The 16,104-nt window shown below is 38.3% G+C and overlaps 1 protein-coding gene across 1 annotated transcript in view; it reads right to left on the reverse strand.

Annotated features, from left to right (window-relative positions):
* Window positions 1–1,649: 1,649 nt before the first annotated feature.
* The window catches only part of VPS13A (vacuolar protein sorting 13 homolog A), a 556,982-nt gene continuing 542,527 nt past the window's right edge, over window positions 1,650–16,104 (reverse strand). Inside the window, exons 71-72 of the mRNA XM_030193720.1 lie at window positions 9,375–9,449; window positions 1,650–5,374 (exon numbers count right to left, since the gene is read on the reverse strand). Of these exons, the coding sequence (XP_030049580.1) occupies window positions 5,324–5,374; window positions 9,375–9,449 (126 nt within the window). The 3' untranslated portion in view covers window positions 1,650–5,323. The remainder of the gene's footprint in view (window positions 5,375–9,374; window positions 9,450–16,104) is intronic.

Genomic DNA, 16,104 nt, shown 5'->3' on the forward strand with positions numbered 1-16,104 from the left:
CAGCACTGATTAGCTTGTTAACTAAGGGATCCTTTTACTAAACTGCAGTAAAAAGGGTCCTGTGCTAGCGATGGGGGTTGTTTTTGCCATACTCTGTGACCCTTTTTACCGCATTGGTAAAAATGCCTGAAAATAGCCATGGCCTTGCAGTAAGATTGCTCTTAGCATGGGGACATGCGAGGGGAAGCACTTACTGCCACCCCTCGAGGTGGCGGTAAGGGCTCCCGTGCTAACCTGGTGGTAACTGGGTAGTGTGCGGTGCTGCCCAATTACTGCCAGGTTAGTGCCGCACTAGAAAATAACCAGCTGTTTTCCCTAGTGCGGCGTATGGCACGTGCTGGGGCTGGAACTACCGCTGGCGCCCCCGTTGGGCCAGCGGTAGTTCCAGATTAGCGTGCGGTAACCCCGCGTTGGGCTTACCGCCAATTTGTTATGTGCATTGTTATGGAATATGCTTCAATTTCCATGTAGAAATCTTGGCGCAATATATAGAATCCCAGGGTTAGGGGGTACGTTTATAAAAAAAATGCCTATGTGAAATGTGCAAAACATGCACCATAGGCTTCTATATACTTTTATAAAATAAGACACCCAGAACCAGTGCCAGTAGTGTATAAATGCTCATGTACAAATCTACACTTGCTACTTGCATATTTCCTAAATATGACTGCACATCGCAATTCTGCCTAAACCTACAGCCCCAGGAACACATATGTGCCATTTTGTTGGTATATTTATAAAACTGTGTGGCCAAATGCATGCATATTGCAGCCATTTCCCACAGGGGAAACACTTCAGAAAATTACCCCCTTAAGGCAGGGGTTCTCTACCCAGTCCTCGGGACACACCTAGCAAGTCAGGTTTTCAGGATACCCACAATGAATAGGCATGCCCTACCTACATGATATGCAAATCTCTCTCATGCATATTCATTGTGGGCATCCTGAAAACCCGACTAGCTAGGTGTGTCCTGAGGACTGCTTAGAGAACCCCTGCCTTAATGCATATGTGCTTAGGACGTCATCTGGTGGCCGTCTTTTAAATGAAAACATCTAATACGTATGTTGGTGCTTGGAACACCATAATTGGGAATCACAAATGAATAGGATTTCAAAGTTATACAAAACCAGACAATAAAGCAGAATTATAAATATCACATAACTACTACAAAATACAAAGTAACTAAACAACATATATGTCCTTTAAATCAAGTTTCTTGCAGTTGAAGGGCTATTCTTATTTGTAAACTGTAATTGTTTTATTATAGAAAAGTATGGTTTACATTATAAATCATGACTGCCCCTGTTCTTCCACCTTGTGTTTGTGGTTTTGTGTTTGATTGTTAAGTTTTGAGCAAAGTAATGCATCTTGACTTTAATTGTAACAGGGGAGTTTGAATACATTTTAAAGGTGTTCCCCTCAAAGCCATCAACTGTGTATATAACACTACTTGTTGCTGGCCTATTAACTGAATATAAAAATGTTTACAGTTTCTTTTTATTTTAGTGAAATAATATTTTCTTACAGTTGTAGCACTTGGAACAATACAGTTTCCAAAAAAATTTAATGCACTAATCTGTACCTCTTTCTTAAGGTCACACACAGTACTTCCATTGTTGGAGTTATTAATCACAAAGTACAATGAAAAGCAAGGACGGATTCTGTTTTTAATGTCTTATTGTTTTTTTTTTTTTTAATTCTTTACTTTGCTTTAATCATAGATATCTTTCATTGTGTAAGCATGATACAAAAACTTTACAGCAGAAGCCAAGCAAAAAAAAGACAAAGGTGTGCTTATATCTTGGAAACGTATTTTCACAAAGGAAATATCCCTGAAGTTTTGCATAATATGAAAATTTATACATATGCAAAGTGCAACCACAAAACATAATTGAAAGGCACCATTATTGCATAGCTGCTTATAAAAAGAAGAAAAATTTTAGTTCTGGAAAACCAAGTATTCCATTAGAAAGAAATTGCAATAGCGAAATTAATCTACAAAGCTGTTTTTTTTTTCTAAATTTCACATGAACTAAAAACTAATTTCTTTGACAGTTATTTTATTTGCACTGAGTTTAGTACAAGCCGGTTAAATATAATCTATTCTAAAGTGACCATCTTTTTCAGTGTTTATTATAATCAGCAGTGGATATATTGTAAAATATAATGTTGAGAAATATGTCATCAATGTACCCAATAAGCATCCTTATGAATGTGGCTCATCTTATACTGTGACACTGACACATGGTTTGGATGGACAGGGCCTGTTACTGAAAGTGCGACAAGGATAAAGCCTATAGCAGAGAATATGCAACACCTGGGCAAAGGCACAGATTTGCTGATGAAGCAACATTTTACTTCATAGACAACGTCAAGAAATTTAAACAAGTTGCAGCTGCTATGTTCAGATTTTTTTTTAGAAATTCATGCTGACTGGTGGTACATACCTACTTGAAATTTTGTTTGGCCTTTTCCATGTAATTATCTAACTGCCTTGGTTTGTTTCTAAAAGGGATGAGTAGGAAAAGGTCCTGGGCTTAAACTACATGGTCTCAAGCGCTAATCAACTTCAGGGGTTGAAACATCATATGACAAACATCATTCTATTTCTGCTTCTCTTGGTTAACTGGTCAGAGCCAATTCACATTGTATAAAAAGCTGTCAAATTATTGAAATAAAGTTTAATAAAGGAAGAAAGAAAAGGTGATACATTTTGGCTAGCTTTTGAGAGCTATGAACCCCCCCCCCCCCCCAAAAAAAAAAATAATTCTCAAATGGGGAGCAGAAATCTATTAAGTCAGTCCATTAAAAAGATACTACCATATTAACTTTATTTCTCTACATGCAAGTGACCTAACACGCCAACCACACTAACTTTATCCAAACAATTTATATGTTAATTAACAACAGAAGAAAAAAAAGTCATAATTTTGGGACACTTGCTCCTCACATTTGAGGAGAATGCATGCCTGAGTCAGATATTCACAAAGTTATGAGGGATAGCTGGATAGTTACTTAAACGCCACTTGCAGAAAAAATGGCTAACCCTCCTCATTTTATGCAAGGCAGGATGTCAGTTATCCTTTAATTGCTGGCATCAAATCCAAATCAAGCATATTGATGGCAATAACCTTGAGGTCAGCTAAAGCTCTGATCTCAGCTTCCAAGGAACACCAATTATCTATCTACCCCTAAAATATTTCAGCAGAACCTTTGGCTGCAGCCACTTGTAATATGTATCCAAGTTTCTGCTTTCACATCTTATGGAATATGAATGTGTTTAATGTATTAATTTTTTTAATCATATCAAGAATAGCACCTGCATACAAGAAAAGGTAACAAGATGATGTAGTATTTCATTCTCTATTCCACTGAAGTTATGCCAACTATATATATATATATTTTTTTTTAATCAGAGGCAAAATGTTGATAATGGCTATAATATAATGATAAAGACTGGTGATTGGTATGTGGCTATATTCTTCACAATATCACCATGAATTATTTTTCCAGAAAAAATGTAATTCAGAAGTCTTTGGAATTTAGTAGCTGGAAGATAAATGCTACAGCTTATTATACAAACATAGCATCTAAGAGTGCTACAGACAAGGCCACTAAAGATAGGAAGAAGGGCAAGGCACCAAAGCAGATAATGTAACAATGTGATGAGTATCACTCTTTCTTCGGGTCACTTGTCTATTTCTCTATTTTGGAGGCTCTGAGCTCCGAGCCCTTAAGGGTTTCAAACAAGTCTGGTTTACAGGATAACTAAACTGGTATTGTTTTTGATCCAAACTGATGCAAATATATAAATGAATTTTAATTGTGTAGAACACAACCACCAGACCTGTTTGCAGTCCTCCAATCTGGAGCAGGCACTCTTGCTTTAAATATTACTAATTTGGGGCTTAGAAAATAATAATCTTCTGAGATAAGAAGGTACCAGGCTGGGGCCAGTGGTTGGACGTTACCTTTCACTCCAGCTGCAATGGGGGCAAGTTCAGAAAGGTTGCAAGACAGTGAATTAGCACAAGGTCCCCACTCCTCGTTACACTGTACTCACTGAGTGATAATTCGTGACCCTACTTCCACCTATTTTACTAAACCATCATGCCACTTCTATCCTCAGACTTCTTGTGCAGTTCCCTTTTACCTGTGAATTCTTTGAGGCTAGGAACCTTCTAATTTTATAGCAACTGATTGAGCTGTACTAATCATTAATTGTTTTGACTTAGTTTTGTTTAACTTTTACAGGGCTGTATACCGAGAGCAACATAAAAATAACCATCTGAAGTATGAATAAATTAAGAGTAAAAATACATTTCATAATACGTTATACTTTAGACTTTTGAATTATGTAAAACAGTCAGAAAATAAGTGTGGATTAATTAGCAATTGGAAGCATCTTTGTATTTTGATACATGTACCAAGAAATGTTAGATCAGAGCACGAAAAAAACCCAAGGTCCTACATTCTGGACCTGGTTTTCAGTGATCCTAAGGGTCACAGAAACCAAATTATTTGGTGAATATGTGTGCATTGTGCAAATTAGTATCAAAAGAATGAAAAGTGTGCTACTTACAGAGTTCAGTAGAAAGATTATTAGTCACAACAGCAGTGAATTAGCAGATACTAATATATTATTAGTATCTGCTAATCATATCTATCAAATGTGTATAACTGCAGTGCTTTGGAGCTGTCAGTTGTCCATGGCTATGAGTAAACCTGGGCAAGTTATCAGTAGTCAGTTGTCTGATGGCAAACAGATTTTTCTCAGACTAAATAAATCATTATTTGTTGCAAGCGGTAAGGGATGTTGCTAATTTAGCCAATTTCATGTGAATTTCAGCACATACCTTTAAAAAAATCCAGATCAGAATGAAAATCCGTTATACATTTTAAATTAATACAATATATATTTGTGACACATTCATAGGCAGTCTACACTGAACTTTAATTAAAAAAAAAAAAGAAAAAGCAATCAATTTGAAAGTTTTAATACATTTGCAACGATTGTGTGAAAAATGTTCAGTGATTACAATCCACAAAAAAGTGAGCTCTTTTAAAATTGTATTAACTGCTTACTTGAAGTCATACAACACATTTAAAAAAAGCTGCAAACTGGCTATTTTCAAACCACTACATTGCTCTCTGATAGCACTAATAAATCAGTTGCTTAAACCACTGTAATCTAGTACAGTAGACATTCCTAAATACTTTAGTTTTGGTGATTAAATTAATTTTCTTTACAGTTATTAGAATACAGGTATTGAAGGCAATGACCCGAACTGTACATTCAGCACTCTTTCCATTCAGGAAACAGCTACAACTTTGGCTGAGTCTCTCTTACTTCATCTAGCTTGGTAAGCATCCACTGTAAGAGAAAAAGAAAAGGGAATTAGGACAGCACCTGCTTGTTTCTGTTTCACCAAGAAACACTGAGTTTCCTCTTGTAACAAACACAATTTAACATACACTTGACCAAGTGATTTCAAAAGAATGATTCTGTGTACTACAGGCATTAAAAAATGATTTCTCGGCAATATCAAAAAGGTACAATTTAGCAGCCATCACAGCAAATTAAACACATTTATTTATTTCAACTTCACTAAGGGCCTCTTTTACTAAAGCTGCGCTAGTGACTCCCGAACAGCAAATGTATTTGTTTCTCTACCAGACTTGGCGAACGCCTTTACGGTACTATGTAAGCCACACTGAGCCTGCAAATAGGTGGGAAAATGTGGGATACAAATGTATTATTTATTAATTGTTACATTTGTATCCCACATTTTCCCACATATTTGCAGGCTCTATGGGGTTTACATAATACCGTGAAGGCATTCGCCAAGTCCGGTACGGGATAAGTACAAAATGTTGTAGTGGGATAGGGAAGATTCAATCAAGTTGGGTTTGAGGTATAAGGGTTTGTTAATGTCCAATACGATCTTTGATAGTGAAGTGTTGAAGGGTTGAGTCATTTAAGTTGGGTCAGTCGGATATGCCTTTTCAAATAGGTGAGTCTTTAAAAATTTTCTGAAATTTAGGTGATCGTAAGTTGTTTTCACCACTTGTGGCAGTGCGTTCCACAGACGCGTGCTTATGTAAGAGAAGTTGGACGCATGGGTTGTCTTGTATTTTAGTCCTTTGCAATTTGGGTAATGGAGATTCAGGTAAGACCGTGATGAACTGATACTATTTCTGATAACAAATAAATAAATAAATAAATAAATAAATAAATAAATAAAGGAAACCCATAGGAATTGAATGGGCTTCCTCTCATTTGCCGAGCTGGGAATCACTAGCGTGGCTTAGTAAAAGAGGTCCTAAAAACGCTATTAAATCATTCAAGGTGGGTTGGAACATAAAACCATGGATATAAACATGTAATTACCAATCCTCCCCCCCCACTCTTTGAGAACAACTCCTTGCAGCTTTTTTCTCCTATTAAGCTGCAGTCACAACCCCTCTCCATCCCACCTATTCAAAACAAACAAAAAAAAACTATTCATCTTCAGACATTAAAAAACAAAACAGGATTTAGTCCATTTCCAAAATTTCAAATAATCTGCTGCTTATGAAATTAACAATGGCAAAGAATTCCACAGCTGGGACCGGAAAACCACAAGCTTCCTTTCTCATGCTTTTTAAATGGACCCTTTGCTAAGAAGAAACTCCTATTTGAGGTTGAGAGACGGTGTATCAAAATTTGGAAAGATAAAATTTATATCTCTGATAGCAATTAAAGACAAAGGGATCCTTTTACTAAGCTGAGGTAAAAAGTGGCCTTAAAGCGTCCTTACCCAGTCTGTCATGTGCACTGTCCATTTTTATTGCAGTCAGAAAAGTGCCTTTTTCCCCCATATTTTTGATTTAATGGCCATGCGCTAATGTTGCCATCAGGAAATCAGGGAGTGGGAAGATGCTGGACCCAAAAAGTGAAGACAGAGATGGGAAGAGATGCTAGATCTATAGAAGACAGGAGATATGCTGGACCCAGGGGTGGGAGGAAAGGGAATGAGGAACAGAGGAGAGATATTGAAGCTCTGTGTGTGGGGGGGGGGGGGGAGCTAGGAGGAAGTGAGAGGGAGAGACAATAGACCATGATAGAGGGAAGAAGGTGGGAGAGAGGTGCTATCATGGAGGTGGTACCAGCATATGCTGAATGCAATGGTCCACAACCTGTTATGTTTCATTTAAGTGCTGACATCTATGGTGGTCAACAAATACGGTTGATTTGAGGTGAGGGGTTGGACTGGGTAGGGAGAGACTAGGAATGTGGGTGGACCACCAGTTCGGGGAAACAAGTGAGGAGTTCTCTGTGAAATTACTTCCAATGAGGATTCCAAAAAGGATGCAAGATTCATATTATTCCCATATTGACCTCAAAGGGCCTCACCAACAGATCTCCCCGAGACCAGTATATATTGGCCTCGCATGATTGGGGGAAATGAATCACAAGATATCCCCAGAACCTCAATTAAATATTTCTTTTAACCATATCTACAGGTGAAATAAAAGGAGACCTGGAAAAACTGAGCAGTCTCAAGTTATGTCTCCTAATTTGATTTTCTAGGTATTCCAATCGACAATGAGAAAAATTCTTATCTTTAACTGAGGCTAAAAACAAAGATTCCAGGGTTTGAATTTTAGTCTCTAAGGAATCGTTTTGAGGACTGCTGGGCAGAGGCTTATGCCTGGAGAACGGCAGCTTCAGACAAAACCTTAATATCCTTAGTATTTTTCAAAGTCAAGGTTTGGAGTGTATATCAAGTGCAAGGTTCCACAGTGACTCCAATGTCACAATGACTGGTTTAACAAAAACCCATGAAGATAAAGCAGGAGCAGGCAAGCTGGTAACCTGGGAGAGTACTAACAGTTTGAAGTGGCAAGATTTGAGCAGCATTTTACAATAACTCTTAGCCAGAGTCCAAGCTTCCAGGTGCTGTGAATGCATGCCCTCCCTGATCACCTAGATCTTCAGGAGAGGATCGGGGACAGGACCATCCAGAGCTCCACTACCTTCCTGGGTGCGGGGGAGCCGCCCACTCAACAGGGCTTAGAGACACTCACCGATGCCAACGCACCAGTACCAACAAAGGAAGAGGAAGCCTGTACGGGTCCCACTGGAGCCTTAAATCTGTTGAGAGTCGCCTGCTTCAGGGCTAGGGCTGTAATGGGAGTTGGGGGAACTCCCACACTTTCCCTCTTCTCTTGCCCATACTCAAACAGGCAGGGAGACCCTCCAATGTGGCGAATCAGGACAAGATCCAAGGAGCTGAAGGTATGATCAGTCGCTACGACGCCAACATGGATCTCACAATAAGCTTTACAACATAAACCATAGTTTTGGAAATGCAAAAACTGCGGTGATCCTGGATAGAAGATTTTTGTTTTTTTTCTCTCTCATCACAGGATTGAAAAGTAATATTTTGGAGGGCTTCCCTGTTTATCTTAGCCAGAGGACTCCTCCAATTTAAAACTTGTGCATTAAGGAAAACAAAACATTTGGCAGTTGTATGATAAGTTTGTTCTCCACATCTAGAGCATTGTCAAGCACATTTTACATGCAGAAAAAGCTCTTTAAAATTACACAAGGTATACACATATCAAAAATAGCTGAAAACATGTATGCTAATTTTCATACAATCTGTGCACAGGATTCCTGGGGGTATAACTTGGTTGGAGTTGCAATATTTTACAAAATTGGTTAAAGCAACGGCCTGAGAACCAAGGAAGTCACGGTTTAAATACCACTGAGACTCCTTGTGATCTAGGGCAAGTTAATTAACCCTCTATTATCTCAGGTACAAACACAGGGCCCTGCATATTAAGACACCCTGTAGGCGCACAAATTTTTTAGCATATACTAATGTAATGGGTGTCTCTTTTGTTAGCACATGCTAATTTTTAGCGCACACTAAAAAGCTTTGTAAACAGGGCCCTTAGATTGTAAGCCCCCTGGTGACAAGAGAATACCTGAATGTAACTCAGCTTGAGTTACAAATCAGAAAGGTATGAGCTAAATCCAAATCCCTTTACACATAGAATCCATGCACAAATTTACACCTTCTTTACAGCAGGTGCAAACTTGTGCACTACTGGGGCTGGATCTGGAAACCTATCTTATAAACGCACAAAGGCACTTAAGTTACCTGCTTAAAATAGGCACCTTTTTGGACTTTTCATATTGACAATATTTTAGAAAATTACCCCCTCTCCCCAAGGGCACCAATTTCCTTCCTGACAAATTTATATTATTGATAAGACAATATTCTAACACATTCCATAAGGAAGAAAGGGTATAGAAAATAAGGAGATTGTTCATACTTGTGATCTAGTGCTATTATTTTTACAAAAATAAATATTTACAGTACCTTGGCATCTTCTGGTGTTTTAAAGTTAATTATTTTCCCAAACTCTTTGGCATGGAACACAGACTTCACTCGTTCCTGAAAAGACAAACACTTTTCAATACAGTAAAGGAACTTTCCTTACACAGCTTGCCAGGGATTTAAATCACAAACAAAAAGAGGAAAAAAAAAATAAATGTACAGGGAATGTTAATGAACAAAAACGGAAAAAACCCACACGGGAAAATGAAAACTCTGAAAAACATAATAAACCTACACAAACCAAGAAAAATAAACACATCAAAAACAATAAAAAATATCTGTATGGAGTAAGCTCACATTCTGCACCCAGGTCTAATTGCAAAGTTCAAAAAACATTACAAGACATCTTCTATATACCAAAAGTTTTTAATACAGCCAATTAGCAAATTCTTTCATAACTCTTGTAGGATCCCAAAACGGACCATGTTCTGCACTCGCTTTGTCAAGGAACCCAAACGATTCCAACTCTAAATCACTTTCTCCGGCACTCCGCCCTCCTCTGAAGCTACTTCTGGTTTCCGGTAAGTTGGGAGTGAGACTCCATACAGAATTTTTTAATTGTTTTTGAATTGTTTATTTTTCTTGGTGTGTGTAGGCTTAAGTTTTTCAGAGATTTCATTTTTCCATTTTTTTAGTGATTTAAATCACAGCAAAAATTCAGTTTTCTTCATTTAATCAATACATTTTCACTAGCTGACATTACGCATAATATGTTACTCTAATTCATATTATTTAGATACAAGTAAATTTAGGCATATTACATTACCAGAGATTTCTATTCTGCTCACACCAAGAAATATTTCAGAGCGGATTACAGTATCAAGAAACCAGTACAATAACTAGGAATTTACAAATACTGAATAATCATAACATAATGAATAAACCTCACTGATCTAAAAGTACACATTTCTTAAAAAGGACTGCCTTAAGGGAAGTAAGAGTAATAACAGACGCTGGCAAAACAGTCCAAAGTTTTGGAGCCTGGTATATAAAAGAATTTGAAAACATTTTCATAGAGGACAATCCTTTAAAAGAGGGAAAAGACAGACGCAAATAATTCCTGGTATTATAGCTTGATGTTAGTAATGTAATCAAAGAATATAAGTACATTGCAGCAAAATCTTGGATCAGCTTGAAAACAAAACAAACTTTAAAACTTATCCTAGCTTCCACTGGTAACCAGTAGAGCTGAGCATAATGAGGAGAAACTATCAAATTTCTTCAAACCACAGATAAATTTAAGGGCTGTATTCTGAATCGTACATAATTTTCTGATTATTTTTTTTTTTTTTAAGCCTATTTTTATCTTACACCCTTCAGGGTGCTTTTTTTAATTTTTTTTTTTAATTTTTTTCCATTCTCGATGCTTTGTTTTTTTCCATGCCTCCTTCCTGGACCCCATTTATACCCACAACCCACCTCCTAGCATTCTGATTTCTTTCAATAAGTTTACCACATAAATTGTACTACTGGTCTGTTTAACGTTTACCTTTCCCCAGATGGATACAGGAATTCCGTTGACGTCCCTCACCGAGGAGACGACTGCTAGCACAGAAGAGCTACCCGATAATGTATCTGATCTGAAGGCTATGTTGCAGCAAAGAATCGCTAAATTAAAAGACAGATGCACAGACCCCAACATTACCTGGTGTGAGAAACGAGACATTATTCAGCGTGAGTTTCGACAGATGCATCAATTGGTCCATGAGCAAAAGAGATAGGCTCTCCACTTGCTGGAGTTACACAAAGCTTTGGCCTCTACCCTTCTTTATGAATCATCTAACTCGTAAGTCCTGCTGGCCTCCTGCAGCTGAGGGCTCAACCCTTGGTGAATGGTAGTCATCGTAGGTGAAGATTCCATATCTATTGGCGATAGATTGCGACGCATTGCCCTCCATACATCAATAATTGAACATTTACCATCATCTCTAAATTTTAATTGTTTTTCTCTTTTGTTCCATATACTTTACCATTGTTATTTGATCATGTCTTTCTAAAAATTACCAATCTGTCTCGCACATTATGCAAGCCAGAAGTGGGGATATATTATGCAAATCCCAATTCCAAATCCCAATTCCAAATTCCAATTCCAATTTTTTTTTTATTTAATTTTAAGTTGATGGTAGAATAAAGACATGGAAAGATCCCAATTTGTACACCATAAGTACGTCTTTAAGGTCCAAATGATGTTAGATCCCCCAAGGTTGTGGCAATGACCTTTACACCTTGCAAACTACTGGACCACAAGTCTTGGGTCCATGTGAAAGATATACGTGTTTACTCCGCCGCAGAACCAGATGTTACGAGCCTAACCATCTCAAGACCGGCAACTTCCTTCAGCAAGCCAGCCTGAAAACCCAGCCCTGTTGGATCTTCCAGAACTCCGTCCAGATTCTTCAACGCTTCCACCGCCTCGACCATGTTCGATGAAAGAAACTTTTGAACTGATACTTAATTTGAGAACTACTGTTGCTGTTTATGGACATTATAGATTCATATTATGTTTTATTTTCAGTTTAGCAATAATCCTGTCTAGATAGTGAAAAGGTTTTATTTCCTTTATTGTTCTAAATGTTTTTCCACGAGTTTCCCCGTTATTTCTGTTTATGTAATTTAAATTGAAATTGATATTGCTCAGATACAAGGGTAACATCAAACCCTAATACTGGCTAAGATATCATAATGTAGATGTAAACTCTGTTAGTATCAACCTGTTATGCAATTGTTTGACTTTGGTGCAGGCTTACTTGAGCTGCATGTCTTTCTGTAGGTTTGACTAAGCTCCAAGAGGGGTAACGGATATATACAATGCTTCCCATACTTCCAGGTCATTATGCATATGTCAAGATCCATGCATAACCTTGGTTAATATAAATTTTCCTAGGATTGACCATTTTTGCTGTATGAGGCAACCTCATACTTGCTATCCACTTATTAGTGCTCATGATTGGATGCCAATGATGAGTACTAGTAAGGTCCAGGAATCCCGACCTGTTTAAGGATTCTGAATACCTACAACCTTAAACAGCCTGCAATCAGAGTACTATTTGTTGAGCCCATAACAATGCTTAATCAAAACCATTATTCCTTCCAAGGACCACTGAGACAGATACATTGGATACAATAGAAGCCATAGAAAGACCTGAAAGTGTTTATTAGTATGATCCACCTGAAATTGCTATTACCCGCATACCTATATTTCATGGGATTTTGTAAATGAGCTCATGGATTAGTCCCATTCATAAAAACATTTCTCGCTACAGGTTTGAGTAAGTCTCAACCGAAAACTAAACAAATTGTACCAGTTGATCTTAAGACTCAGATAATTTTATGGCCTCATAGAATACCTTCTGGAATGGATGGTGCCAAGGTACGTTAACCCTGGTGTCACCCTATGGGATAGGGTGAAGAGGGGAATGTTAATATATGGCCTAGCTTTAAGGCTACCACTGGAATAGTGATGGCCAAAGCTATGCAGCCGAAAACAACTGAAAAAGTACTGATTAGGCCAAACAACAAGTAAATGATTTAATATTTGAGAATCTGCAAAGAGCAGGTCTGAATAATGACTTCTGACACAAATTGGTACAATTTTTAAATCAAATATAGCACCTGTAATGAAAGATCAGATGAATAAAATGGAGCTTATTAGTTTTGGTATACAATGATACAGAGGTAATACAGAGTTCATGAGAAAGGTATGAAAAGTATTGCAGCCGGAAGATGTGAAACTGTTATCTCAACGCTTCCCAAAACATGTTGATAATTAGCAGTAGCTGAGAACGGAAGGAGTTGGGTACATCAGATAGCAGATCGCATGGGAAAGTATGATCTCAGAAAGTGAGAAAGATTAGGAGCAAGGTATCTCACCATTCACTTCTATGGAGAAGATAGGGTATAAAAGAGGAGAGATTTTGGCTCAGTTTGAGAGTCCTCTCCAAAGCTTCTGTCAGACGGCGAAGCCCTGTGCGGCTGAAACCAGAATCTGATGTCTGTATTTGTATCAACTTGAAGACTTGTGTTTGGGTAAGAAATAAAATGTACCTATCTATCTAAACCTATCTCTGTCTCTATTTTTATTGATTCTATCTTCTCTTTACCTAACATTTAGCCTACAAGGTAGATCACATACAAGTGACACTCAGTTTTGGACAGAAAGCAGTAGTTATGGGAATTAGTTTTCAATTACGGCTCCTAATGCCACTCCCTTATGATTGGGTGACAATGGAGGTTAGAGAAACTATACAGAACCTAATATATGAAATAAGTACCTTTAGTCCCCTGTGGGAAGGAGTCAGAAAGAGGTCTATAAGGGGGGGGAATTAAAACAGATGTCTAGTACATCCCAAATATATGACATTTGCAATAGTCAATTTTTGTCAAATTTAAAGCTTGGACTAATAGACCAAAGCTTGGCTCATAGTTACTGAGAGCCAAACTGTGGGATGTGGACCATGGAAGAACTACTGTTTCTTCTGTGGTGACATAAGAAGCAGCATACTGCAAAGTGAGGGAAAACAGGTAGCAAGGTGACCAAGTCTATTAGTTGCAAGGGAAGACGTGCTCAGACTGAACCAGGCTTGAAAGGTGTCTTTGGTAGGGGTTGAAACATACAGAAATCAAGAAATGTGCTCTGCTAGAGATCCAGAGCTGGATCTTATAAGCAGCTAGAGGTAGTGCGGGAGCCTGCAGTGAAGCAGATTCCATGACTGAAGCAGGAGCTACAAGTGAACCAGACCTTGTGGAAACAGGGTAGGCAGGCAGGTAGTGGATCAGCCTGGGGCAGAGTAGCTTGGTAACAAGGACTTTGCATAATGAAGGATCGTTACCTGGAGATGAATAGATATTGGTGGGAAGGGGCTGTTGGGACTAGGGTACAAGAGAGACAGAGACAGACACAGAATGAGTGAAGAATGGAGTAGTTGGGTATATGAAAGAGAGACTAGGTGAAGACTGGGTACAGGAGTATATGAGAGAGGGAGACAAGGCAAAGATGACTGAAGGGTATATGAGTGCATGAAATAAATTGGGTAAAGACTGGGGTAAAGGGGTATATGAAAGTGAGAGAGTCTGGGTGAAGACTGGGGAGGTGGTTAAATGAGGGAGACAGATAGCTTGGTTGAAGACTGGGATAGGGGTATATGCAAGAGAGAGACTGGGTAAAGACTGGCATAGGATTTAGGCCTCACTGATATACTTATTTGCTTCATATGAATTATTCATCATGAGGGTGCCTATCATGCTGCCTATAGTATGTTTTGGTAAGGAAAACTACTGGATTTTACTAGTGATGTAAAGCGGCACATTAAGATGGCACAGGAAGACATGTAATTCCTTTTGGATTTCCCACTTTTCTTTGCAGAAATAGCTCGGAAATATTTAATGTACTCCGACTTTCAAAAATATTCAAGTCTGGGGACTGTGAAAACGTTCCAAAACATTAATTGTTGAGTCACGTTTCAGATCATTGTCTTGATAAAACATCCAATCTCTTTTCAGCTTCAGTAGCTTCTAGGGTATGTGCTGTTTATTTGAAGCTATTCTTCAGTTTGCTTATGCTATTGTTGCCATAAAACTCCAAATCATACTACCACCCCAGTGAATAATGGTTGGCAAGGTGATCTCTTCTTCAAATGTTTGATCCTGTCTTCTCCAAATGTAAATTGTGGCACTGTAGTCAAACAAGGTTTACTTTTTGTTTCATCAGACCAAATCACATTATTCCAAAAGGTTTCAGGCTTATTAAGGTTTTCTCCGATACAGATACTCAAAGATTAGTCAAATCTGTGGAAAAGAACTTGGATATCATTGGAAACAACTTGCTGAAAAATGTAGCCAACATTAGTGAAGTGGTCCATAATACTTTAATGAGATCTCTTCAGATTCTAGTCTTAAAGCATCAATGTTTTCCAGGACAGACGAGGCATTTTTCAGGGGCATCCTTTGGGGAGGAGTGGGTATTTGTGTAATAGACTGTACCCTGCCAGAACACAGAGTAATCCCATTTATTTCTTTGTACGAGTTGGGGTTACTTGTTTTCATGTTTATTGTTCATATCTGGACTTGACCTGTGGTTCAGCCTTTTTCTGTACTGTGCACTATAAATGACGACTTTTGTGATGAGGTCACTGGAACTATTTCCTTCCTCAACTCTACCATTCATATCATGGCAATATAAGCAATATAAATACAAATGGAGATAGATTTGATATTGCACCATTCATAGAAGATGTTTATAACCAACTTTTAAAACAAAGTGGACAAAGTCATGGGATTCAATAAGATACACCGTAGGATATTGGGAAAACTCGGAGAGGTATTACTGGGTCCTCTAAAGGATGTGTTTAATGGATCCCTGGAAATAGGAGAAGTTCTACGGAATTGGAGAGGGCTGATGTGGTCCCTCTTCACAAAAGCAGAACAGAGAAGTTAAGTCTAACATAAGTACATAAGTAATGCCATACTGGGAAAAGACCAAGGGTCCATCGAGCCCAGCATCCTGTCCACGACAGCGGCCAATCCAGGCCAAGGGCACCTGGCAAGCTTCCCAAACGTACAAACATTCTATACATGTTATTCCTGGAATTTTGGATTTTTCCAAGTCCGTTTAGTAGCGGTTTATGGACTTGTCCTTTAGGAATCCGTCCAACCCCTTTTTAAACTCTGCTAAGCTAACCGCCTTCACCACTTTCTCCGGCAACGAATTCCAGAG

Source organism: Microcaecilia unicolor, chromosome 2 (assembly GCF_901765095.1).
Source record: "Microcaecilia unicolor chromosome 2, aMicUni1.1, whole genome shotgun sequence".
Lineage (NCBI taxonomy): Eukaryota > Metazoa > Chordata > Amphibia > Gymnophiona > Siphonopidae > Microcaecilia > Microcaecilia unicolor.